General features: G+C 43.4%; 1 protein-coding gene across 2 annotated transcripts; it reads left to right on the top strand.

Moving 5' to 3' along the window:
* The first annotated feature begins 279 nt into the window (after nt 1–279).
* NCAPD3 (non-SMC condensin II complex subunit D3) lies at nt 280–26,149 on the top strand. Of its 2 annotated transcripts, none has more exons than XM_042832174.1 (35): nt 280–343; nt 635–789; nt 1,696–1,858; nt 1,969–2,153; nt 2,973–3,146; nt 3,566–3,627; nt 3,883–3,970; nt 5,238–5,371; nt 6,038–6,110; nt 6,632–6,757; nt 6,936–7,185; nt 7,703–7,762; nt 7,932–8,015; nt 10,359–10,432; nt 11,340–11,474; nt 12,209–12,429; nt 13,845–14,036; nt 14,356–14,453; nt 14,581–14,696; nt 15,244–15,351; nt 15,763–15,868; nt 15,963–16,070; nt 17,062–17,300; nt 17,992–18,071; nt 18,958–19,095; nt 19,419–19,552; nt 19,703–19,902; nt 20,522–20,632; nt 21,047–21,199; nt 21,944–22,110; nt 22,205–22,344; nt 22,461–22,538; nt 25,103–25,177; nt 25,266–25,326; nt 25,416–26,149. In XM_042832174.1, the coding sequence occupies exons 1-35, from the start codon at nt 280–282 to the stop codon at nt 25,525–25,527; spliced, it is 4,464 nt and encodes a 1,487-aa protein (XP_042688108.1). In that variant the 3' UTR covers nt 25,528–26,149. The 2 variants fall into 2 exon arrangements, with proteins under 2 accessions (XP_042688108.1, XP_042688107.1); XM_042832173.1 differs by having other exon boundaries at nt 21,941–22,110.
* The last annotated feature ends 872 nt before the right edge of the window (nt 26,150–27,021 follow it).

The following is a 27,021-nucleotide window of genomic DNA, read 5'->3' as shown; positions in this document are numbered from 1 at the left end:
CGGGCGGGCGCGGCCCCGCAGCCCCCCACGCTCGAGCGCCGTCCCCGCCTCGCAGCGCACGGTACCGGCCCGGGTCGCACACCGCGCATGCGCCGTCCGCTCGGGGCCGGGAATCGCGGCGCGCTCCCCGCCCGTTCCCCTCGTGCGCAGGCGCCGCGCGGCCCCGTGGTGTCGCGCTTCCGGTGTGCGCAGCGTGCAGGCGCGCTGAAGGCGGAAGCGCTGGGATTGGCTGGCGCGGGAGGCGGCGCGCGATTGGTCGGTTCGAAGCGCGGCGGCGCGATGGCGGTGGAGGCTGAAGTGCCGCGCGTTGTGGCGGAGTGGCGGCTGCGGGACGTCCGTGAGGGTGAGAGGGTGGCAGTGGGGTAATGGCTGAGGGCCGGGGCGGCCATGCAGGGGGAAAGGAGAGCGATGTGAGGTTGGATAACACCGTGAGGGGAAAAGGGAAGGGGTGGCGGCGGCGGCGTCTGAGGACGATGTGTGCTGCCTTCGGGCCTCAGTGAGCACTGGGGGATGGCGTTGGGGGGGTTATGGGGTTGGTGCTCTCTGCTACCGCTCCGTGTGGCTGCTGTGCTCTCCGCTTGTTTGAAGTGTTTGCCTGCTTATCTGATTTGCTTAAACCCGTTTTTCCCTTTAGTGTGGGTGAGCACGGTCTGGGACCTGGATTTCACAGAGACGGAACCGTTGGATCCCCGCATTGAAGAGGAGATCACAGAGGATGGGCTGGGTGCCTTCAGCTCTCTGTACCAGGCGCTTGCACCGTTTGCCACTGGGGATGACAAGAGCAGAGGGGTGAGGTGGATGGATGGCAGTGGGCTGTGCTGCTCAGCAGAGGCTCTGTACCTTTTTATTGCTCAGTTTGCCCTGTCTTGAATCTCACAGCAATATTCTACCATCAGACTCTCATCTGACATACTCACTGGAATGTTTTAGATGGAGCCTCTTTGTGTGTTAAAATATATATGCAAACACAGTTTACTGAAATAGTGATGGGAAGGTTCAGCCTCTACAGCCATACCACCAACACCTGCCTCTGATGTTGGGAGCCAGCATAAGAAAATAGGAGGTGTTATTTTTGGGGCAGCCCTTTTCTGCAGTTGGTTACAATAGAGCATGAGAAAGCATTCTGTGCGTCCTTTACCTGAATTTCTTATATTCTGCCTGTGCATTCTAACGCATGTGTGTAATAGAAATGCTGAGTCACAGCTTGAAGCAGTGATGGAGCACCTGGTGGGAAGGCAGGGCCAACCCAGGGGAGCTCAGGTGTATGCAATGTATCTGAGTGATGAGAAGGGGTGGAGCCAGGATCCACCCCTTCCCAGACCTCATTTGAAGGGTTAGCTGTAGAGGCAAGGGGGTCCCTATAGAGATTCCTGCCTACCTGATGCCTTCCATTGGTAAGCAAATATTTTTCCTTTGTTTCTGTATCCACAGCTGCTCATTTGGGCTTGTTTTCATTTGCTGCAGCCCAAGCTGCTATTATTGCTGTACATCACATGGAAGGTGATTTTCATATGGTTTGGCTTATTTAAGAGAAGTATATTTAATTTTTTTTTAATTAGTCTGTTCCCTGGATAAACACTTTTCTTGCAGTCAGTGTTGTACCTTTCTAATTAAGGTCTTTTCCTTTGTGGATATCCTTGTAGAGAGGTGTGTTATTATTGGGTTTCTTACTGTTGTTCTTGTATTTTGTTTTAGAATATCTGGCGTTTGTTTGTTGAAAACAACCTCTCTCGTAATGCCCTTGTGGCTGTGTGGCACCACTTTGTCCAAACAGGCCTGAATAAAAGAGCCAATGCACAACAGAGGGTTTATGCTCTCCATGCAGCTGGATTGTACTTCTTACTGCTTGAAATTCCAGGTGAGTGAAAGGATTCACCTCCTTATTGTTGAATAAAGCATCGTTTGTTCTTGGAAGGCGTTAATACTCTTTGTGTCCAGAAGATTGCTCACGTTTCCTTTTCTGGACAGGCAGTATTGCTCATCAGATGTTCCATGATGTGATGTTTGATAAATGTCTTCAAACCCTGACAAAATGCTGGCCTCAGGGACAAAATCTGATGAGGAAGAGGAAGAAGGTGCATGCTGAAAGCTCTCAGACCAATGCAAGAAGAAACAGAAGAAAAGGAATGGCAAACAGGAATGGCACCTCCAGTGTAAGATGTTTGTGTAATCTTCAGATACAGATCTCTATTAGCAAGCAAATCATTGGCAAGCTATTTCAGTTCTAGGTCAGTGTAATGCTTCTCCTTGCTTTTTCAGCCTGTTTTTTTTTCGTCTACCTTTTATTCAGCTGTTGATCTCTGCTCTCAATCCCCTACCTATTGTTAGGAATTTCTAGAGGTGTGATGATTCAACATCAGCTGCAGTTCTTTGGCTGCTGACTAATAGAACAATAAAGCTTGTATGTCTGTTATGTGCTGTTAGACAGTTCAGTAGCAGAGAGAAAAACTAATTGGTATCATCTTCAAGAAACTCAACAAGGTTACAAGTAGCAGCTGAGTTTCCTTACTGCTGGGGTGTTGAGGGCTAAGTGCTGTGTTTAGCTGTACTCAGCTGACAATTCTGGTGTTTGTATGGTTGTTTTTCTAAGTGGCACTGAGGATTTCACATCAGAAATCCTGAGAGAACAGGCAAGGGAAGTACAGAGCAGATAGCATGGCAACCACTGTGGGATGGATTTCCAGGTGTCAGATTAGAACTGAGGTGGCAGTCTCTGGTTCTGAAGGACTTTATCTTTTAAAATCTTTGCAGTGAGAATAAGCTCTGGTGGAGCTTTCTTGTATCCAACCTCCATCCTGTTGTCTGTTTTGCTGTTACTGTGTTTCACTAACCTGAAGAAAAAGATTGAGAGTTTTGGGTATGAGGTATTGCAGGACCTAGCCTGGGAATTCTGGGAAGCACTAAAATGTGTGAGAGAGATCAGTCAGTGCTGTAGGATGGGGTGATTCTGTTTCTCTTACCTACCAATACAGATGGAAGAGGTATTTGAAGAGGAGGAGGAAGAGGATCATGAGAACGTTTACTTTTCAACAGATGATCTTCTGCAAATTCGCAAAGCAATCTTCCTTCTTTTACAAAACTTCTTAAGGTTTCTACCAAAGTTCTCCCTAAAAGAAAAACCTCAGTGCTTCCAGAACTGCCTGCAGGTAATGAGATTCCTTGAGCAGAACGTTGTGTCCCCCAGCACAAACAGGCAGTGCAGAACACTGGATGGCCACAGAACGTGGGCAGTGCTGCCTTTCATGAGCTGCCCCCCCAAGTAGATTGCTGTCTGTGAAGCTCAGGCAGGTTGTCTGCTCTGTGGCTGTCCCTCATGCTTAGCATTTGCTGGCTACTGCAAGCTGGCAGTTAGTGTTCCATTATAAGGTATCAATCCTCCCTGTAGCTGGAGGAGAGATGCAAAGTATTGAGCCTGCAGGCTTTGGAGCCTGCTGATGTTCTGCTTTGACTGAGGGGTGGTGGTTTCAAAGCTAGAAAGGCTCACGTTCTCTGTTCTGGCATCCATGCAGACCTGCACAGCTTGTCCTCATGCGAATTAGCTAAGTTTGGCTTTCTTTCCTTGCAGACTTTTGTTGAAATGACAAACTTTGAGCCAGTGGAACGCGAGTTTGAGTTTTCAGCAACAATGTGAGCAATTGATTCTGACTGTTTAAACATTGCTTTAAAAAGTAAAGCCCTCAATGCTTGGGTTGTTATTATCTTGCTTATACCAAAATGAAAGCATTGATTTCTTTTACTCGAAATAATTAGGATGTGTTCCACCTAGCTAACAGTAAACAACATTTAGTGAATATTGAATGTTTTCCAGTCAGTGACCACATGTAGCTGTAGTAGATGTTTCTCACTTGACAGATGAAGATATCTCTGCCTTTCTCTGTTTAGGAACATTACTCGTGCCAAGTATGTCCCTGAGCTGGCCTACCATGGACTGTGGTTGTTGTGTTCACCTCTACATGGCACAGAAAATGAGGTAAAATTTGGGCCACATCTTTTAGAGTTCCCACTGCTCTATTGAAAAGCAGATGTTTCTTTCATCCTCTGCACGTTGTTTGGCTTGCATGTTTTTATTTTACATGATATTTACGTGTATGTTTGCTGGGTCAGTGACAAGACACTTTTTTCTACCCCGATGCTTATTTCTTTGGCTTGCTGGATGATGCATTTCACATGCATTATGTTCTGTGCTTTAATGACTCTTGCCAAGTGAATCGAAAGCAAAGGACAGCTGCAGAGGCATTAGATCTCAGATTCTTAATACAGACAGTTCCAAGGTACTGCCTTTGCCTGAAGTTTTCTGGTTTCCTGCTAGGTGGAGCTCCAGCACTGTTGGCTGGTGTGCAGTGGCTTTGGGTTGTGCAGTGAAGCACGATGGGAAGTAGGGAAGTGTTCTGCTCAGATAATCATAAGCAGGACTGATGCTAATTCAGAGAATGCTGTCGTCATGCAGCATCCAGTTCTACCAGAAATCTGTCTGCAGCTTTACATTTTTATTTTGTTAAATTATCAAGCACGCTGTGTCATCTCCTGCTTATCTGTGTGCTGCTCTTAGGAGATGGAGCTTTTGAACTGTGGGTGTGACTGTGCTGCTGTGCTTTGGAATCAGCATAATCCCATCTGAACTAGTTTTAAGCTAGCGAGCCAGGGTGCTGCTGGCCATCTGGTCAAGAAAGCCTGGAGCTGAGTACCTGCTAACCTGGTATACTTGTAGCTGCCCAGCCTGGAAGCCTGTATGTTTCAACCACCTCTGTTTCTCAGTGCAGCTTCTCAGAATGGTTTACATTTGTAGTATAAAGAAGATCCAATAGCTCCTCTTTCAGACCCGCTGCATCTTCCCTGTCTCTCCTGTTAGGCTGCTCAGTGAGTGTCAGGATGATGAGGCTGTGGTCCCTGAAGTGCAGCAGGGAGGAATCTCCCAACATTCACATGCATGTGGTGGTAAGACACACTAGGAAAGATGAAACACACTAGGAAAGATGAAACACACTAGGAAAGATGAAACACACTAGGAAAGATAAAACACACTAGGAAAGATGAAACACACTAGGAAAGATGTTTCTTGTATTATTGGTCCTCCCTGCGTTATTCCACCAGAGGTCACAATTTTTCAGGTGCTATTGTTGGGTTCAGAGTTATTTCATGAACATGGCTAAGAGTGCTTATCTATCTGCTCTGCTCAAGATAGATGAAGATCCATCTTGCTGCTGAAGATGAACCTGAAGGTAACCTTTTCCTTCCAGATTCTTCGCTGTGTCTTCCAACGAATCCTCAGTGTCATTCTAATGGTGCAAGGTGGTGCAGGTTCCAGGCACGCGGTCCTTGCAATCACATCAGCTGTGATCAGTGCCAGGAATCAGGCTGTAAAATTCATCAGGTGAAGTACAAAGCTCTGGCACTACCCTTCCTGGGTAGGTCTGCTTTTTCTTCTGGCTGCCTTTGCTTTACTCTTTGGTTGATAAAGGGATGAGACAAACTGAGAATGACTTTGATGTTGTTTGCACGATTAAGGTTTAATTAAAATTCCTTTAATGTAAGTTTACTGAACTTGTTGTTGGAGGGGAAATAAGGAGCTGCTAGACAGTGAATTGACAGTGAGTGGAGGGGACGTACCTTCTGTGTTGTGCTTTCTATTAACATGCAGGTCACTTCTCTTTGGCTCTTTGCTGCCTCTTGCTTAAGGATATGTGTTGCCTTTGTTTGTTATTCTCCTGTGCGAGGATCCACGTTGCTCAAAAACACATTTTGTGTAGAGATCCCCAGACAGCATTCAGTAAGATTGAGAATAAAGCAGCTTTTCATATTGCCCTCTGCTTGTAGAAAAGTATTGGAAGGAATGTTTTCTGTCTGAAATGTCAGGTCAGTGCAGAAGGTAAGGTCTGCTCTCTGACCGTGTCTCCTACACCAGCACTCATTACTCCTGAATATGCCCTCTGCCTGACTTTCAAAATGCATTTCAAAAGGAATGCCCTATGCTTGATTTTTTTTGCTCTGATATAAAAACAGCCTTACTTAAATGTGCTTGGCTTTTTTTCCTGTGCAGTTCAGTAGTAGAGGAGCTGAAGGAAGCTGCCTTTCCTGTTCTTCGAATATTACTGCAGCACATCTGTACCAAGGTATGCTAAGTTTTGGTGCATACTGGGCTGAAGAACTTTGGTGTGAATACACTGCAGTACATGTAATAATTAAGAAATCTGTTTCCATGGTGTTTTATATGGAAAGGAAAAGATTTTCCTTGTTGTCAAACGTATTAACAGCTTGATTGTGCTACATCCTGCGAGCGTGCTGACACTGCCCACCTCAGTTAGAATTACTTGTGTCCCACTTCTGACCTTTCCAAACTGTGCAGTTGCTTTCAACCCTCTTATTAGGGGAAAATGAGGATTATGAGAGCTCTGTACTGCCATGTAGAAGCACTGCTTCTGGATTTAATCAAGCTCCACCTTTGCTTTGGGGAATTTGTGCTGCCTGTGGTGAGTGCTGAAGCAGTGACCAAGGAAGTTGGGATTGTTGTCCCAGTGCTTGCTGGATGTGCCACACTGCCCCATTAAATAAATATTTCTCTTCAGACCTGTACACCCTCTGGCTTCTGGGGCAGTGTTGGAATATCACAGTGCAAACTGCTTTTGGTTTCCAGGTCCCAGATAAAGCTGATTATCGCACGTATGCTGCGCAGGCCTTGGTGAATTTGCTGAATAAACTCCCATCTATGGAGTTTGCTGACTTCATTGCTTGGCTTTATAAATACTCACTCCACACAAAAGTAAGTACATCTCCTTAATATCCCAGACTTCAGCCACAGTAATTCTTTGGAGATGGCAAGCTTAGAATCAGCCCTGAACAGGGCAGTTATTGCTAGCTAGAGGCAGGTAGGCTGAGTAGGTAATACCTGTGTCTGTTTTACACACTAACAAAATGCCTTGTGTGCTTATTTCTTTCAGATTTCTTACAGAGTGTTTGCACTTGATGTAGCTTTAGCTTTGTTGGATTTGCCTGAGAGAAACCTGGACTCCTCTGTGCCGCTGGATCACCAGAGGTTTCTGAAGCACAAGTTCTTAGTGCAGGTCATGGTGTTTGGCCGCTGCTCAGACAGAGCACCTGTAGTTCGTAGCAAAGCTCTGAGCAGTTTTGCCCACTGTCTGGAAATGAAAGCTGCTGCTACTTTGGATAGTATACAGGACTTGCTACAAAGTAAGCACTATCAGTAGATTACATGGTTGAAATATTTCTTGATGTGTCCTGGGAGATTGTAGAACTGGTGGTCAGGATCTGTAATACCTGCACAGAGCACCCTTGGTGTTTGCCATGAAGGGAAGAAATAGATGTGTCTTACTTGTAGCCTTACATCTGGAAGGTGCTCATTTTGTGTACGTGTTCTAAATAGATTACTCCATGAGATACTTTTGATGGGTGTTTACTGAAAACTGAAATTGTACAATTAAAAAAAGTTAATTTTTGACTGAGGGTTGATTAAATCCTGAGTTGCCTTTTGCCTCTGCTAAATTCGTTTCTTTGTGATTGGCATTCTGCACTCCCTTGGGTTCGGTAGAGGCCAGATGGCACAGTTCAGAAGCGTGCACACAGCATCGTGTGGTTGGATGACTTGCCTGGAAAAAAAAACCCGAAAAACAACCCTAAAAATCAGAGTGACAGAATATGCTGAATGAGAACGATTCATTTAATTTCTTTTTTAATTTCTTCTTGGCAGGCTATGAGCACGCAGCCTTGGAAGCAAACACAAACAGCGCGAGTTTGATGCTCAGTGAAGGTGTGGAGTCACTCTCTTATGATAAGTCTCAGGCTTTTCTTGGCATGCTGTTTGCTAAAAATATGTGTACCCATAAAACGTGGGGCATGCGTGAAGCTCTGTTTAATGGTGAATCACGTTGAGTGAATGCATGCCTTTTTTATTCTTCAGCTTTTAACTTCTCTTCCAGTTTTGTCCAGTCATCCACTGAAGACCTTACCAACTTTCAAAACGATTGAGCTGACCAACAGCAGCAGTGCTGCCATGGTGGATGGTAGGTGATAAATTACACCAGCCTTTCACGTAGCTTTTCAGAACTTTAACTAAAATCATATTTTCTGAAATCTGTTCACTGCCCATTTCTCAAACAGCAGAGATTTGTTTTGTACAGCTATTTTAGTGATATATTAGCGATAGGACAGAGGGAATGGTTTCAAGCTACGGCAGGGGAGATTCAGGCTGGACATTAGGAAGTATTACTTTTCAGAAAGGGTGGTCAGGCACTGCAATGGATGCCCAGGGAGGTGGTGGAGTCACTGAGCCTGGGGGTGTTCAAGGAAAGGCTGGATGTTGTGTTGAGGGACATGGTTTAGTGGGAGCTATTGGTAATAGGTGAACGGTTGGACTGGATGAGCTTTTAGGTCTTTTCCAACCTTGGTGATTCTATGATTCTATTTAAAAAAAAAAAAAATAAAATAGGTGATGAAGGGGTGGAAGTGCTTGCTATACAGAAATGCTATTCCCACTTAAATTTGGAAAATACATTTAATTGTGAAATACTGCTGTTCATTTGTACTAATGTGGTAGCAATACTCATGGCAAAGCAGATAATTTATGCTTTCCCAAAAGGATGGTAATTGATGTGGGATGTAGTGCTTGTAACTCCATAGATTTAAGGGTAATTAAACCTCTTGCTTCAATGCACAAAGAACGGATATATTTTCACTGTGTAGAACACAGCACCTTTGTCTGGCACTGTTATGCAGGGAAGCATTTAATTCTCTGCAGCACCAGGTATTGGCTGATGTTAAAAGCAAAGTGTGAGGTTAAATGGACTGACATGATGTCAGTCTGCTAGCTCTAATTTCTTAATGGCATGAAATCAGCACAGAAGTTGGCTTTCGTGGCTGTGATATTTCATAGAATTCCTCTTCTATGTGGAGGCCTCACATTCAGGCCTCTGTGAGCATCTTCCTCTCAGTTGTTGCTATTCACCTCTCTTGAACTGCTGACAATTCAATTTACTGCTTAGCTCACGTCCTGCCTCTGTGTCTTTGTTACATTTCTCATGCTGCTCTTCGTGTGGGATCTCTCCATATCTTCATGAACCAGGCTCCTGTCTTCTCTATTGAAAGCTTTCTTTCAAAACATTTTGCTGATAAATTTCATTAATCTGCTCTCTAAGATAGAAATATCCTTCAGGCCACTAAAGGTATTGTGTATTCCCTGTTCAGTTGCAGACTCTGTGTGGCAGAGGATGCCTGGTTTTGTATCTGATACCCAGCTGAGCGTACGCTTGGCACTTGGCAAAACAAATTAAGCAAAGGGTTGGATCAAAAAGGGCTGTCTGAGGCTCAAGAGGATAGCTGCAAAACAGGCTTCTCAGAGCCAGTCAAGGTGCATTAGCAAAGCTGTCTGGCACACGCTTACTTGGCTTCTGCCTGTGCTAATTTTGCACTTCTGTGAAGACCAAACAGCTCGTATTTTAGAAGCAAAATAAATCTTCGCTGAGGATATTCAGGACTTGCTAAATGCACCAGGGTAAAGATAAGAAGGGTAGGGATAATCTGCAGGGTGAAGTATATTCTACAGAATATGCAGTGCCTGTCAGCCTATAAACACTCTATTCCCTTGCTAGTTCTCAGCCATTTAGAACTCAGCGTTTGTTTGGTTGTTTTTATTCCTATGCCACTATGCATAGGAATCCATGACAGTTGGCCAAAGTTGATCATTTTAGCAGATTTGGTCACCTTCACAAGAGCAGTGTGACTGTTTTCTTGGCAGCATCTTGCAAAGAAAAGGTTGTGTCTTTTTCTGTCAAGCTATTCTCAGGAGTAAGATGCAGTTGCAGTTACCTGTCTGTTAGGAAAGCACCAGTCATGCAGATTAAAATCCCTTGGCTTCCTTTGGTTTAAAAAAAAAAAGCCTACTCTAGACCCTCTATTTATTGGTTCCTAATGACTAATGCTTTCTCTTAATGGCAACATGATGGCTCTCCAGATGAATCTCTCAAAGTAACAGATTTCCGAATTTGGGAGTTCAAATGTTCTTAGGAAATCTTACTTTCCAACTTTGAAGGTAGCCTGATACCTTTTACGTACAGAAATAAATGAATTGCAAGCTACAGATCATTTTTGCTGTATCAAATGATTTGGGGTATCGCTCGATTTTGTGCTATGTCCTGTGATTTATTGTCAAGATGACAGAACTTGGGTTTTTCTTCCCCTGTCAGAATGGCAGCTGCAAAGGAAAACCTGCATTCTTTCTGTTTGTTGTTGTGCTTTCAGTCTTTTTCTCTTGCTCCTGAAAGTCTTGGGCAACAAACTGAGCACTGCAAAGCATGCAGGGGGAGCTCAGGGTGGGTGTTCTAACTTCTTTTTATTCTGGGTTTGCATAGGAAAGGAAATCATGGCCCTGCTGAGACTGAGAGCTGGGGATGAGAAAACCACTGTGAGGAAATCTGCTCTCCAGGTATGGTGTTCTTTGCATGATTTCTTGTTCTGCGTGGTTACACAGAATGCCACTGGAACAAATAATTAAGCTGTAGCACTGCAGTGAATTGTATGTAAGTTTGCCCAGCTGTAGCTTCTTGCTATTCCCACTGAGTGCATTCAGTCCTTAAAAAGGTCATTTTTGCTAGTTCTTGATAAGTAAATAATGCAAGGAAGAAAAAGTGTTCAAGTACTCTTCTGCTGGCATTCACTTATTCCATCATTTAGAAAAAGAGCCTCTTTCCAAATGTCAGTAGGTATTTAACTTGAGTGACTTCCTTATAAACTGAGGGGAAAGAGGTGCTTTGTTTCCACCTTGTTAGCAAAGAGTTTGGGCTCTAGCTGGCATCATTATGAGGAATGCATTGCTTTCCTTCTTGCTTAACTTCTTTAATTAAGAGGTGAACTTTAAAAGGGATCTTCTTCAATGTGAATTTCACTGTTTTATAGAATACAGATCTGTTGTTGACTGCTTCTCCCCCAGTTAGTTCTTTCCCCTAATTTTCCCCTCCAGGTCAAATCATGATGAGAACATCTCAGGTTAAGGGTTTCTACTGTTTTGTTGTGAGGTTTTCAACCCTTTCCCCTCTTATTGGCAGGTGAAAGATGTAGGTCATAACAAGAGAAACGTTGGCTTCAAAGGAGAATTGCAGTATTGACTCAATGCAGAGTTTTCTTATACAATCTGAATGACTGAGAAGATGTTCTCTTAGCATTCTGTACCAAGTTCTGCCCAGTACTTAAAATTATTAACGTTATGTATCTCACTGAAAGGGAAACATTCTATTCCCTGCTGACTTCAATTAGAGATGAATTGATTTTTGATTCATTACCTGGCGCTCCTGGCCTGTATTCCCAACAAACTTATGCTCCCTTCTGACTTGCAGGTTTTCACAAACATCCTGAAGCACAAAGCAATCCCTTGCACTGCAGAAGATTTGTCCACCCTGCAGGACCGCTGCAGGGACCCCGCTGTGTCTGTGCGGAAGCAGGCCTTGCAGTCTGTGACGGAGCTCCTCGAGGTGAGGAAAAGAGCAACACCAATTCTCACCCAGACCTGACGTAGCTGAAGTGTAGGTTAAGAGGATGGGGACACAGCAAATCACTTGTTCATTCCCCACATTTCATTTTATGGCTGTGGTTAATTCTATATTTTTTATTATCTTTTGACTGGGAAGCCATCACTTGCACATACTTGCCATTTATGTGGGATGCTTTCAACTACTGGAAACACTTTTTTTTTTTTTTTCCTGCCTGTTGATTTATGTGTCATGGAAGTGATGTTTATGTTGCTGTCCTTGTGAAATGTAAAAACCTGAGTCACTTTGCTGAGATACAGCATGCTGATGATGGCATTGTAATGTTTTTCCTTCTTTTCTATTTATTCTCAAAGGTTTGGTAACTTAGTCATGGAGCATAAGGTTTGTATTAATCCAAACTCTGGTTTTAGTATTAAACCATCTGCAGTACAGTTTTATTGTGATACACTCATAATTATTTATAGGGTTTCAAAACTAAGTGTTGCAGTACTTTAGCCCAGGTAGTTTGGTCATAGATACAACCTGTACTTTCTGCTGCCAGGGGAATGTGTTTTCTTGGTTCATGTGCTGCCACATCATGCCACTGCCTAATTGTAATTTATTTTACAAATTAATAGGTGACTCTATAGATGGTTTCTAGGCTTTTGTTGATCTTACCTGTGCTTACAGGCTCACATCATGACTAAAGGATGTTTCTAACACTGTGTTTCTCTCAGGCTCAGTACGATGATGTCCTGGTGCACAAGGCATGGTTGACTGGAGTTGTGCCTGTTGTGATGGATTCTGAAAGTTCTGTTCAAGAAAAGGCCTTGGAATGCCTTGATCAGATTTTGTTGCAGCACATAAAGCATTACAGTAAATTCAGGAGGGAAGACATAAAGCAGGTGCTGGCATGGGATCTCCTGACGTTGCTGACTTCAGAAAGCCAGGAGCTGAGGTAAGTGTGGCTGTCCTTCCTTGTGGGCTCCTCTGGCATTTCCAAACACTCCTTTGTCCGGTAGATCTTCGTTGCCTTTATTATCTTAGCATTTGTGGACAAAATCCAGATTATTTTATTAAACTTTTAATCCTATTAGAACACGCAGCTTTTCCTTTACAGTAGGAAATGGCTTAGTGACCGGAGGACTAAGATACAAGCACGGGCTTAAGTTCTCAGCTTTCCCATCCTCTATGTGACCACAGAACAATGAGTGTCACAGTTTAAATGCACGTGCCACCTATTGTACTAGGGCAAGAACCTGTATTTATGGGTGTGTTTTTTTTCTAAGCTATTTGCACTCAAAGCAGACCATGAAAGTGCACGTTGCTCTAGAGATGGCAGCTGTCATGCTGTGAACTGCCTGTGTTGCTCTGCCAGTTCCTAGGACAGAGGAGCTGTCAAACATATACATCAGCAGTTGGTGAGAAGAGTGCAGTTGTGCTTTGTGTTGAGTGTTTTGATTTGCTGCTCTTGTTACCTGTGCAGTCTCCCTGAACTCTGGTGTTCATACACAGGAATGTCACTTGCTATTCTTGATGTGCTGGTAGCAGCAGGAATGTTAAATTGAGGTGTTCTGGTGACAGAAGTAAGAGAGGCTATAGAAGGAGAGGAGAAGATCTCTTATTAATTCTGATGTACAATATGTTACTTATGACAAATGGAATGATTCTGTCTGATTGCAGAATGTTGTGGGATGGAGCAGAAGAAATGGACTGATACAGTATGACAAGGACGCAACATTGATTAAAGACAGTTGTGTGTTTATTAGTCAACAGGGCATAATGGCTCAGAAATAGAAGATGAGATACTGGTTGTGCTGCCTTGCCAATCTGTAAAACTGTCAGCGTTCTAATTTAGGCTATTTTATGACACAGTTTGAAGATTCATGGTACCTTTACTTCGTGACCTCGGAGTACCTTGCAGCTTGATGTATCTTAGAATAAATCTGTCACTATGGGTATAAATCTGTCACTCTAGCTATGGGTAGTTGGAGTTAAACAGAAGAATGCAACTGGTGCTGTCCTATTAAGGATGTTAAATAAAAACTGCTAGAAAGTCTTTGGTACAGGTCTTTAGTTGTTGAAGTATCTTGATTTGTTCTGATACTGGTTCCTCTGTCTGATAGATGCATTCACTCCAGGTCTGTAGTGCATCAGGATTGATCTGCACTGCAGCCATCAAACTGCTAACAGAAAGAGTGATGGCAATAAAACCTGTGGCAGAAATCCTGATGTGTTCTGAATAGAAGGAAAGTGAAGTGATGGCAGCCTTGTGCTTCACTGTCCATCCTGGACAGATGTTGGATTTTGCTAGTGGTGTCCAAGACCTCAAGAGTTTTGTTCACTCCTTGTTTATCTTTTTTTTTCTTGTAGCTGTTATATGAACAAAGCTTTTCATATTTGGTCCCGGCAGAATAAATTCTCCTCTACTTTCATCAATAATGTGATGTCTCATGTGGAAACAGAGCATGCTGTACCAGCTTGGATGTTGCTTGCTAAGGTGGCAAGTTCTTCACCCAAGCTGGATTACTCCAAGGTCATCGAGTCCTGGTACACTGTCAGCAGGTATGTGTGTGCTTTGAGCTCCTCTGTTCTGCAGGGAAGAGGTGGAGGTAAAGATGAGTGAATGAGCACTATCAGTCCTGCCATAGACACAGTGCTGCTCAGATCAACATTCTTTATTCAAGCAACCACGTTCTGCAGGTAGGAGGCAAGCAGTAACCCACAGATTTGTGCAGCCATCAAGTCTTACACTGAGCTTTTTGAGTTTTCATTTGGTTTGATAAGTCTGCCTTGATAGAACATAACCAAGATGCACGGGTTTTTCTGCTGTGGTTGGTTATTTTCCAAAGCATAAATTTTTGTCTGCTCTGCTGTTTTCCAGGCAACAGAACACGAGCAGTAATACTGCAGGACACATACTGTCTGTCATCAGTCATGTTGCAAAGCACCTCCCTAGGAGCACCTGTGAGAGGCTGATTGGTGAGTGGCCCTGAGAAACTGCAGAGTGGAAGGCACAGTTCACTTTTGTCTCCCATCTAAGAGTTATTCTCCATGGAGGGTTGCTTGGCCTACAGAACCCCCATGTTGTCTGTCATCTCCTTTTCAGATAACATCCAGCACTGGCTGAAGGAGTTTCAGTGTCCCCTGGAGGTGATCAGCTCAGCTGTGGAATCTCTGCAGAAGCTCTGCTGTGCCTATGCAGGTGTTCCAAAGAAGACACAGGTGTGACTTAAAATGCTTCTTTTAAAGTAGTTTGTTTCACACATGTAAGGACTGAGACCTGAAGGCAGCTTCTGTCTCCAGCTGTTGGTTGGTTGTCTCACTAAGCACAGAGGATCCAGCTCCAGCCACTCAAGTTTGTTCTACTCAGCTGCCTTACTCGGTGTGCTGCAGTTTTGCTGTAGAGCCTCCTGTAGCTGAGGATGAATTTGTAAGAGCTCTTTCCTCAGAGGCTTTCTTTGTTTATTTTAACAGCTGAAATAGCTTGTGCTGACCTCCTGTCAACTTGCAGCATTCCTAAAGCAGACCTTCACTATCAGTGAATCCTAAGGCTTGCTCCACTTGAAAGCTATAAGCTCAGGCTATTCTACATCAGAGCTGGTGGAGATACCTGTATTTTTCTAGGCCCCTTTTAATGGGCCCAAGCCCAGAGTTAGTAGCACATCATATGCATATAAAGATTTTAAATTGGGGATTTATGTGTGGAGATGGTAAACAGAACATAGTCGAGATGTTAATAAAGTGGCTAATTAATTTTATTATGGAACAGGAACTGCTCAACCAAGTGTTTGGAGACTTAATATCCACTTGTGAAAGTTATATTTCAAATATTGTTCTCAAAGAGGATGGAGCAGAGCAACTGCAGGAAGATCTCTTGGTAAGTTTGGTTCCCCTTTGTGGGCTGGTGAAAGGATGAGCAGGTTCTCAAAATGAGGGGTCTGTTAAGTTCATGGCAGTAACTGTTACACAGGAAAATCCTGATGTAGGTGCTTGTGTATGGCAATGGAATCTTGACTCTATTGGCCTGGAAGCATTCAGCAGTTTGATATCTTAAAAATAGCTCTAAGGATGTGATGGCCCCTGTATTTTCTGGGGGGAGGCTTAGTGTATTAAACACACACAATATTTGTTTTAGAGCTTCACTTTTTGTTTGTTAGCTGCTGTCTGCTTGAAAGGACAGAGGGAATTGTAAGTTGTTCTTGGAGATGTAACCATGCTGACTCCTGCTGACATAATTTGCAGCTCAGCTGTGGCCTTGAGTCTGCAGTGTTGCTTTCTCTTTCTGTAGGTGAGGCACCTCTTCCTCCTGGGTGAGGCTGCACAGCTGTGCCCAGCCAGAGTGGAGAAACGCATCTTTCTTTTGATCCAATCCATTCTGGCTTCTTCTGAACAACGTGAGGCTCTTTCCCTTCTGCCTTTAATTTTCCTTTTATGAACAATGCTGTTTCCCAAAAAGCATGTTTTCCTTCCTGACCCGTTCCTTCTTAGTGTCTCCTTCTCCTGATGGTGAGGAAATACCAGCTTCTCAGCCACTGTCTCAGTTCAGAGGATCAGCCATGCCTCCAGTGATCAGAGCTCATGCATTCATTACTCTTGGTAAGTGCTGTCCTGCAACAAAAGATTGCTCTTATGTCCCTTTCCCACCCTTCCTGTTTGCTCTCTGCTTCAAGTTCTGTTCAAAAGCCATGTCAGCTCTACCAGATAGATGCAGCACTCAGTGTTTTGTTTTGCTTCTGCTTGCAGCGTTCAGCAATGCAAATATCCATGGTAACAAGTTGCACAAACCATAAAAGTCTATGAGACTGTTTTTCAAGTCTGTTAATGCATTTTTCCTATATAGTATTCTTCAGACATATGTGCTGTCCTTGTACTCAGAATTGGTTGCTGTCTAGCTGAGAGATCTTCCAATTTGTAGTAGGGTGCTCAACAGAGGATGAAGAAAACCTGATACTTTTGGTGCAGAGTAGATCAGAATTTCTATATGTAGTTACTTTTTCTCCTTAGTATGAATGACCAAATTTCTTTGTGATGGAAACCTGGTCAAATCTGCAATTCCAGTATAAAAAAAAGTGCTCAGTGAAACTTTGGGTATTGTAGCTCTGCTGTAGATATGAGCAAATCTCCTATCTGTTGCAGATAGACAGAATCATTCTTTCCTTAACTGCTTTGGGAACTTTAATACTTCTTGGACTGAGCTTAAAAAGTTAGGAAGAAGTGATGTTAGAATGCAGGCTATTTTATTTTAAGTTGGTTTAGTAATGCTCTTAGAGGTGGGTGTCTCCCTGCGATGCCTATGACAGCTGGGGCTGTTCTTTTTAGCTGCTTTGAATAATACCCTGTACACAGGAATAGTTCACTGTGAGGGAGGGAGTTTGGCATAGAGACCCACACTATAGGTCTAAAAAGAGTTTGGAAGAGCTCCTTGGAGTGTAATTTCTTTGAGAGGTTGTGCGGATTGCTCGTCAAGTTTCAGCATATGTTTCATGTTTATTCACCTGTTTACTCCAATTCTTCTCTTGGCTCATCTCGGACTCGGGGTTAGGAAGAATACATTCACAGCACTGACAGCCTCATCCCTATCTCACAGGTAAATTGTGTTTGCAGCACGAGGATCTGGCCAAGAAGTGCATTGCAGCTCTGGCTCGAGAGCTGGAGGTGTCCCAGGACGTGGCTGTGCGCAACAACGTGGTCATCGTCATGTGCGACCTCTGCGTCCGCTACACCACCATGGTGGACAGATACATCCCCAACATCTCCTTGTGCCTGAAGGACCCACATCCCTTCATTCGCAAGCAGACGCTGATTCTGATCACCAACCTTCTGCAGGTAAACAGAGGTGCTCTTCTGTTGTGCTGAGCGCTGACCAAGAGGTTATTGCTTACAGCTTGATTCTAGAGCGTAGCTGCAGAGTTGTCTTAACTTGTGAAGGCTTCAAGCGTGCGTTTTGTTGCTTTCTCTCAAGGTGGGCAAAAATCAATGGCACTTAGCACAGCTGGATAACAAGGTTACTTTTATTCAGTGGTTATCTCTTATCTTGGTTTCTGTGAATTCCCTTCCATTTTGCTCCCATATGAACGAATGTACTGAGCATCGCAGCACCTTTTTCCTCTCTCTGCTTCTTGTTTTAAAGTTGTGAAAGTGGAGAGGCTGACAATATTTGCCCCTCCAGTGTTCATGTGAAGCCAAACAAAGCAGATTCAGAGCGTGTTTGGCTCTGAAAACAGTGTTGAAGAGCATCTGTGCCTTTGGCACTGGAAAGCAGATTTTTCTTGATTCTCCTTTTTTATTGGCCTGTCTGGTGAACCTGGATGCTGTGTGCTTATTCTGCTTCAAGCATCTCCTAGAACTGTATTTTTTGAGCTTTATTTTCTGTACACAGCTGTGAAGTTGTATAGCTTGTTTATTTCTCTATGTGTATTCTGGCAGGCTCCATCAGGTACTGCCCTGGCTGCTCTGTGAAGATTCACACGAGTTTTTCCTGGTTCAGGCTAACTTATCATCTGCCCTTTTATTTTAGGAAGAGTTTGTGAAATGGAAGGACTGTCTCTTTTTCCGTTTCATTAGTGTCTTGGTGGATCCAAATCCAGATATTGCCAGGTAAAATACTCATCTGTAAAGTACTGAAGGTGTTGAAGGTGTTTATGCCTTGTCTTATAAAGCTTTCTGCCACATTCTGTAGTACTTTGACGTAGCAGAAGAATTGTATAAACTGATCATAAGTACACATTCATGAGGTTTTTGTATGTTTCAAAGTCTCAAGCTGCTTTGTTTTGTGGGAAACGTGAGGCACTTTCCTCCAAGGATGGAAGATGGTGTTGATACTGGGTGCAAATGAGCCTTGGACAACTTTCTCTTATTTCTGCCTGGAACATCTATACTGAAGTTTGGCCTTTGCAGGGCTGTCAACCCATCATTGCTTACAAGTGCACGTTCACACCTGCTCTTCTCTTTTTTAGTATGCAAAAATGTCTTTCCAGTAGGTGGTGGCATTGCAACATCTTGTTCCTTGAATTCTAGCTGTGGAACACACTGCTATTTCATTGGTAGCTTTTTTTCTTTGCATCTGCATTCAGAGGCTGTATCTACATAAAAGTACTTTCTTCAAGCCTGAGATTGACTTTCACCTCCTGCCAGACTTTTGGTGATTAACTTTTTGCAAAGTGCTGTGTTTCAGTGACTTTACTCATAAAGGTAATGAAAACACTGTGCCTGCATTCGAGTTCAAATTTATTTCTGTCTCAGTTTTAATGGCAATAAGTGAGTAGTACTGTGGATGCTGGAAAGTGTTATTTTCTTGAATGAAAAAGAGTTTGAGGTCAATATGCTAGGATTGTTTTCAAACCCAGGTATAACAGGGCAGGAATTAAATGGGGTGTTGAGGGAGACTTGGGAGTGGAGAGCTCCTCCTGTAGTGCTTGTGACCCACTGCTGTGTTTCAGGGTGACTTCTAGAAGCTGCCTAGCAAGTTCTTCTTCCTTTCTAGGTTTGCAGAGTTCTGCTTGGTGCATCTCTTGCTGAAGAGGAATCCAGTGATGTTCTCCCAGCACTTCATCGAGTGCATCTTCCATTTCAATAGCTATGAGAAGCATGAGAAGTACAACAGGTTCCCACAGAGTGAGAGGTCAGCTGAGCACATTTCTACCCCCTTAGTGCTGAATGATGGCCAGGCAGCCTTTGGTAACAGAAGGCATTTGTGGCACTTGACGTTGTGTATGCAATGTGGGAAAACAGCTCAAAGAGATGGTGTTGAATTAAGTGTTCTGCTTTCTCCATGAGACTTCTGGGAGAACTTCTGCATGTAATTTGTGGGAGCCTGTGGCATCTTAGCACATTTATGGGTCTTGAAAGTGACGTGCAGATATTCCTTGTTGATTTTAAGTCTTACTGTTTCTGTGAGATCGCATAATGTGACTCAACCATGTGAAATGCCTTTCTCTACTACAGGGCAAAGAGTCTCTTCTCTCTGAGAGGAAAAGATAACAAAGAGAAAAGGATGCATATCTACAAGTTCCTGCTGGACCACTTTACAGACGAACAGAGGTTCAGCATTACGACGAAGATCAGCCACAGTGTCCTGGGTAGGGGCCACCTTTGGGCAAACATCTTGTGTCTATTTAGAAAACAAAACCATAAGGCTGTGAATCCTATGGTTGTTATCTTTCTGTCTTTCCTGGCACTGCTTTTTCCATTAAAGTGTTTTTTTTTTTCTCCTTCCCTGCCTGTTCCAGCATGCTTTGTGGATGGGGTCCTTCCATTGGACATGGAAGCCAGTGAGCTGCTCTCAGATACCTTTGCTATCCTTAGCTGCAAAGAAATCAAGCTGTCAACTATGAGATCAAAACCTGACGAAGAGATTCAGCCTGATGAAGATGAAATGGCAATGGCCAATGCTGTCATGCAGGCAGCACAAAAAAAGCTCATCTCACAGGTGAATGGCACTTGGGTCTGGGTGGGGAGAGGACTGTCCACAGTGCTGAGAGGGCTTTGAGCTTTCTGTGTTGGGAAGACTTGTCAAGCATTATTTGAGTAATGTAATGGTGCCAAGGACATACAGTACATGTGAGTTGTTATTCAGGCTCTGTCTGTAGATTCACTCTGCCCTGAGGGCATGTATGGAAGCGCTGTGTATTGCAAAAACAAGATGTTAAGGCTAGATTTGTAGCAGCCTGTTGTACTTGAAGGGTCAGTTGGGCTGATCAGAAATGCATTTCCTGCTTAAAAAAATAAAAAGCACAAAACAAACAGCTTTAATTTGTTTAAATTTGTTCCACAACCTCCTATTGTTAAAGCATCTGAGCCTAAATGGTTTCTGGTGCACCTTTAGACAATTTGCTTTCAATGTGCAAGTGGGCTCAGTGATACCTCTTGAAAGACTTCCATTTAGGTTAAAAGCCTAACCTACATGCTTGTAGTATAAAAGTGGGCTTAATTGTGGTAATTCCTATGCTATGAAGCAGTGATTTCTTTCACTTAAGCCATTAATCTAACAATGGAGTGATTTCTCCTTTATTGTGTCTTGTAACTGTTTGTGCCTTGTTTAAACAAAGGTTCAGAAGAGGAATTTCATAGAGAACATCATCCCAATAATCACTGAGCTGAAATCTTTGATGGAGCGGAAGAAGATCCCAGCTCTTAGGGACCTTATGAACTACTTACGGGTGAGGAGAAGTGTTCTCTTGTTGTTCTTTTTCTCCTCTTAACTTAATGTGTTAGGTACATAACCAGTAATGGAACGAACAGCCTTCTTAGAAGGAAATTTGGAAGGCACAGGATGTTGTGACACTGCCACTGTGTTAAATAAAGCAGGAGGTGGAGGGATTTTAGATTCAGATCTCACAGTGTGTTACGTGTGAGCCTCCTCATGGAATGTGGGCAGAAAGCTTGAATGCTGGAAAGGTTTTTCATGTTCTGAAGTACAAATTGGAATTTAAACTCTTAGTCTGTTAAAAACACCTCTGCTCTACCAACTGGTATTTCCTTTAGTGCTTAAAGCAGCTGTGGTCTGAATGGAGGCATGAATCAGTAGTCAGGAGAGACTTCTGAAAGGGTTTAAATATTCTTTATTGCTGCAGGAAATGATGCAAGACTACCGAAATGAAATTAAAGAGTTCTTTGCTGTGGACAAGCAGCTGGCAGCAGAACTGGAGTATGATATGAAGAAGTATGAAGAGCAGCTGGACAAGGAGAAGTCAGACCAAGAGCACATCTCAGCACCACAGGCAGAGGTTGGTGGGGCCATTAACTCTGTAAGCCTTCTGTCTGTCCTGCAAAAGTCTGTGTACAAAAGTTTGTGCACAAACAACACCCAAATTCCATGCATATGGATGTTGTAATGTTCTCATACTTCTGTGCATTTGCTGACAGAGGCTTTGGTTTCAAAGTCATTTAATATTAGAAAAACTGCAAACAACACGTGTTTGCCAAAGACAAGTAGCAAACAATTAGTGTAAAAAGAATTCAATTGAAAGGGAAGGATGAGTCTAATTCTTCACTGTCTGTGCTTACGTGCTGTATCTCTCTGTTTCTGGAGTCATAAAGATGATAAATGGGTCAAAAAGAAAAGGGTTTATTTTGGCTGATTTTGTACTTAAATGGAATGGAAACTTTATATCTGTGCTAGGCATGCAGATCTCTTTTTTTAAGCCCAATGTGCTTGGCTCGATTGTCCCAAATTATTTGAGATACATACCTTAAAATGAGATGACTTTTACTCTGGCAGCTCTTTTCTTTTTCTGCTGACCTAAAGAAGCACCTATATATAGACCTTTAAACTAGAATATACATATCAAAACTTACTGTTTGCTGCTCGTTATAATTTTGGCCAGTGAATTCTTTCTCCCTGGTATCCATTTACATCCATCACAAAAAGGATTCAATCACATAACAAGCTGTTCTGTATGTCTCCTATCTAGAGTTGTCTGCACTTGTGTCTGTTTTTAGATCTGCTCTTTCCTTTCTTTCTGCAGCAGCCTCTATCTTTGGAGATGCCCTTACCTTCTGGTGCCCGGAGCGATAACGCCCAGTCCTCTGTGAGTGGGAGGCAGCTCTCATCCCCTGGATCACTTCCTTCCTCTGTGCCTTCTGAGTTTATTACACCTAGAGCTGATGTTCCAAAGCAGCCCTTATATGGTCACAGGTATGGGTTTCTGTTTATATGTCACGTCATGCATTTCATCTGGGCTTGCAGCAATAAGTCACTTCAATGTTGCTGTCTGTCTCTTGCCCCGTAGGCCAGCATCCTTGAGCACACTTGCCATCCTGAACTCTGCCTGGAAAGCAGTAGAGGCCAGAAGCAAGCAACGCAGCAAGAGTGCTGGGGGGATTTTATCAGCTCAATCACTTCCACCAAGTACAGCTAACAGCAAGCAAGGTAGAAAGATTGCTGCAGACTTACTCAGTGTTGGCCTGGGTCTAGTTGACACAGCGTGGTTGTTAGACCCATGAGGTCTCTGAACTTTTCTATTCTTATTTTCTTGTTATATGTAGCTTCTTTTCAAAGTGTGAATCAGCTGTCTACTGGAGCACACGTTCCTGTGGGGGGCCGTGCAATCAGCACACCAGAACGTAAGTAACCCAACAGAACCCTTTCCAAATTGGGCTGAGTGCTCCTTCTGTAAGAGAGGTAACAATGTGTGGCTTCCCTGAAGAGCAGAAAAAACTAGTCAGGATTAGCTATAGATCATGTGCTTGTCTAAATGGCTGTGGTAAATAAGAATTACTCTGAAACTGAAGATCTCATGGGAAAGGACACTGCAATATGGTTTTCATTTATACATCACAGGGTGTTACAGTATTGAATCAGTGTATGAAAACATTTTCAACAGCCCAGAATAACAATGAACCTACTGCCCTTTCTTCTTTTATCAACTGTGGATTGCTGAGAAGGCATGTTGTCCTTCTTTAGCAGGTTATGTTGCCCAAGCCGTGCAGGGCTCTGTTGTCCCTTAATTCTCAAAGTGTAGCTTAGCACTTCTAGACTGAATTACAGAACCCTGCTGTAGGGGGAAATACTCAGGGTTCAGTCCTTTTCAGCTATACAACAGGAGATTCCTTTGTCCAAACAAAAGATCCCAGGTGAGTTGTGACCTGCTTCTGTCACTGGAGCAAGCAGTGAGCTGTGTCAGTTGAGATCTGCTCAAGGAGGATTAATAACCTGCACAGTCATTTCTGAATGTTCTGCCTTAAGGAAGAGCTGAACTGAGCTTTAGAGAAGGAATGATGTGTTTTTCTACTCTGCTGTAGGCATTAAAGTGAAAATACATAATGATGAACCTCTAGTACACAAATTGTGAGTATGCTGTGCTTGTATCCACTGCAGCTGAATTGCCATCTCAGGAAAGTTGACCTTCAAAAGCTATGCTTTTTTGGTATGTTGTTTTTTCTGACAGCATTCTGCAGTCTTACAAATGAAGCTGAGTTTCAGCAGATTTCCTTCCTTTATGTCAGTTCATGGGCACAACTGAACTCCTTTAGGTCTCTGTTTCTCATTACGTTGAACTCCCTCCCCTGCTCAGGAGTGAACTCCAATTAAGTTAGGAGCCCAAGTGAGTGTCTGACAGGTCAGCTGTCATCAGGCAGTGAATTTTCATGGGGCAGGGATGATCTGGAAACACAGGTATGAGTGTGTTGGTTTTTGCCTGTGTCTGTGCAAATACCTGACCTGCATGCACACAGGAGAGCCAGCAGCACGTAGCCAATAAGGCAGTCAGCTGTGTGGCAGTCTGCAAATACCTGACATCCCTGAGCAGGCAGGAGCAAAGCAGTGGCAGTGATGTGCATCCACTGGAAAATCTGGCCCTTCTCCTCCCTGTGTGCTCCAGTGTTTGGCTCGATTTGTCTGTCTCGATGTTTCTCCTCGCTGACTGAACAGCAGGCAATGATCTTTGTGCAAAAAAAAACTAGGGTATGTTTTTAGAGAGCAGAAATCTTTAATTGCCATATCTCTGTCTGGAAGCTTGCATGGCTGTTTCTCTTAAGCGTAAGCACCATATGGCATGCAAGGAGGAAGAATGTTAATCTGCAGTGGCACTAAGGCTGAATTCCTGCTTAGTTTCAAGGCAGCATGCATCCTTTGGTGGAGAGACAAACTGTATGAAGCAGAATCATCACTTCAGTTCTTGTGTTGAACCATCTGCATGGTGCTGCTGGGTCTTGCAGGCTGACAGACAATCAAAAGGAAGCTTTTTTTTTTCCTCCAGGTGCATTGTTCTAAAACTGTTGGAGATGGAGCTCTTTGTAAATCGTTTTGTACTTGAGGAAAACAGCTGTCTCTTTATCTTACTCAACTGTTCTGTCAGTCTGTCCTTCCTGTCTGTCACCTCCTTATCTCTCCTGCTGGTTACTTTGAGAATGGCTGAGTGGATCTGGACAAGTGTGCATTTATTCACTGTGATACATAAATACATGTTTTGAAGATAATACCTTTCTGTGATTGCAAGGGAAGCCTCACTTGACGGCAGCTCTTTAGCAGAGTTTCCATTTCCTACCCAATAAAGCATTTTCTACTGTAATTCCTTGTGAAGGTTTCTGGGAAACAGGAGCATAAAACAGAGAGCTGAGAGAAGAAAAATCTGAATACTGTGACATCTCTCCTGAGACAAATGACAGGAGAGTGACGGCTCACAAGTATGGGCTGTTCAGGCGAGCTAAATTCTACCTAGTTTCCCTGTCAAGTGATTCCTTGTCTGGCTGCAGACAGTTCCTCTTGGAAGGGCTGTTCAAATCCTTTGTCATTTTTCAGGGGCCCCATGTTCTGCCCTGACTGGGCCACATAACTAGTCTGACTGTGGTGCTGAGGGCAGTTCATGAGGTGCTGTGATGGTGGATGATGGCTCTAGCATCTAGCACAGGACAAGGAGGTGCCCCATCGAGGTCCCACATGGAAATTTCTTCCATACACAGGGAAGGCTGTAATTCAGGAGTATGAACCTGACGTGCACAGATGGCCCAGATGGGCATGTTGTTTGGAGGGGCACTGAGATCTGCTGAGCTGGAAAAGAGAGATGCTTTGATTGACTACTTGCAGTTAACTGGATATACCTATTCTATGTAACACCTGAGTGTTACACTGCAGCACATCTTCCCTCTGGCTGTGTCCCAGGCAGCTCATGTGTTGTTTTTTCTTTCAGAGACCATTAATGACTTGACTTTTGGTGCTGGGGTCAGTTACATCAGCTTGACGCACACACCTGGTTCTGCTCAAGGCAAGTTACCCGTGTTTCTAGCTCAAGGAGGGTAAAAACACAAACGTGTGGCATTTTAAAAACATGAAAATGTGTGCATTATTTGCAGAGAATAAAGAGGCTGAGGAGCAGCCGGGAGACATTATCTGTTTGACATCACCAGAGAAACTGTAAGTTCCATCTAGCTCTGAAACAGTGACCACAGTGAGAAGGAATGCTGGAGTGCTTCAAAATAAATGGTGACTTTGTTTCTTCCTAGGCCATCCGTGCCACGGGAGTGGAAAGTAGAATCTCCAGCAAGGAGAAAAAGCAGTCGGAACGGCCCTCTGAGGCGATCCCGGTGGAGAACTCCTCTGAAAACAGAAAACTGATCCTTTCAGTGAACTTTTGTACAGAATCTTCATCACGTTTTGGGAAATTTTGTCTTTTTTGCTCTGTAATGACAAATCACTGTGCACAAGTGTCCTTCCTCGCCTGTTTTTGTTCAGATCTTACATGTCTGGAGTATGGACGTGCAAAGTCTGTGTTAACATGTATATTATAAGCTGCTGCTGCTGTTGGCAAAGCTCAGTGAAGTGAGGAAGTGAGAAAGCTCTAGTATTAAGGGAGGCTTGCAATTCATTCACAGGATGTATAATTTGTCCATTTGGGAAAGTAAAAGCAATGTTGCTACAAGCCTAGCAATAAATGCATTTATCGCAGCGTGCAGGAAATTGAATGGCTGGGCTTATTCACTCAGTCCCTCATTGGTGATGAGGGTGTACTTGGTGATACACTCAAACTGCTTTAATTTGAACAAAGGTAGAACAGCTTGTCACTGCCACACCCCTGGATCTGGTAATTGCATGCTACATCACCTCTTATTTGTGGTGCAAACTCCTATGCGTGTGAACAACCTTCATGTTCTTTTATACAGAACATTTCCATTCTTGAACTGTGCTATTTCCAATTATTAAGATTTTATGAAAATAAATGGTTATAGAATTAATTCCACCCACAACTTTTCCCTTCTTTTTGATACAAGTTATTAAAGCAGGATGTGAGTAACTTGCTAAAATCAAGGTGGGTAAGTCATATACGTGCATAGCTTTGTGCTCTGTCCAGAGACCTTGTTTATCAGGAATGTGCCTGGTGAATACTGGCTTCTGAATGCTCCTGCCTCCCTCTGATGCCATGTAAACCTAACTGAAGTTTTTCAGTTGCTAATTTTTATTACAGGGCTCAGGCCCTGGATTTTGCTGCAACTGGAAAATGGGACCTGTTGTGTTTGTGCTGATTTCTCTTACCCAAGAGCAGATCACAGGACCACAGTTGCATTTTCTGCACAAATGGAAACAAGAAGGCTGAGCACCTCTGTGCCACAGCCCTTCCAGGAGCACTTACCTTCTGCACTGGAATCTCCTTGTTCGCCCTCACCTTCCTTATTTTATTTTAAAGAATAGAGAAGCCTTCAAGTGAGGTTAAACTTTATTCTCAAAATCAAAGTAAAAACCTGAGAACAGGAGACGTGGAATGGCTTTGGCTTGAGCAATGGTTAATTATGGTAGTGCTTATTTTTTTTGTTCCCCTCCATTGAAGTATTACTTAACTGCTTTACATATTATCTTACTCAGATTCCAATTTTATTTCCTAATTTGTGCTTTGTAGCTTTTGTTCTGTCCCAGAGCAGCATGAAGATCAGCCCTGTGAGCTCTGATCAGTCTCCTATAGAAAGAATCAAGGACCAAGAACTGATGACCAGTAATGTTGCCTTGGACCTCCTGCAGCCCAACTCAAGTGAGTGCTCTGAGAGAACACTTCTCTGCCCCTGAATTCAAAAGAGAAGCCAGCAATTAGATTATTTCTTTTAAAAACAAACACAGGAA

This window comes from Centrocercus urophasianus, unplaced genomic scaffold (genome assembly GCF_019232065.1).
Source record: "Centrocercus urophasianus isolate 14NV4802_14NV808 unplaced genomic scaffold, USGS_Curo_1.0 seq_37, whole genome shotgun sequence".
In the NCBI taxonomy this organism is placed as follows: domain Eukaryota; kingdom Metazoa; phylum Chordata; class Aves; order Galliformes; family Phasianidae; genus Centrocercus; species Centrocercus urophasianus.
Note: the sequence above shows the minus strand (reverse complement) of the source record. Positions and strands in the feature narration are given on the sequence as shown.

Coding starts and splice junctions, on each gene's coding strand:
- NCAPD3 (XM_042832173.1), top strand. CDS start 280: ATGGCGGTGGAGGCTGAAGTGCCGCGCGTTGTGGCGGAGTGGCGGCTG. Junction 16,071..17,061: donor TCATGCATTCATTACTCTTG/GTAAGTGCTGTC, acceptor CCTATCTCACAG/GTAAATTGTGTTTGCAGCAC. Junction 22,539..25,102: donor TGCAATCAGCACACCAGAAC/GTAAGTAACCCA, acceptor TTTTTCTTTCAG/AGACCATTAATGACTTGACT.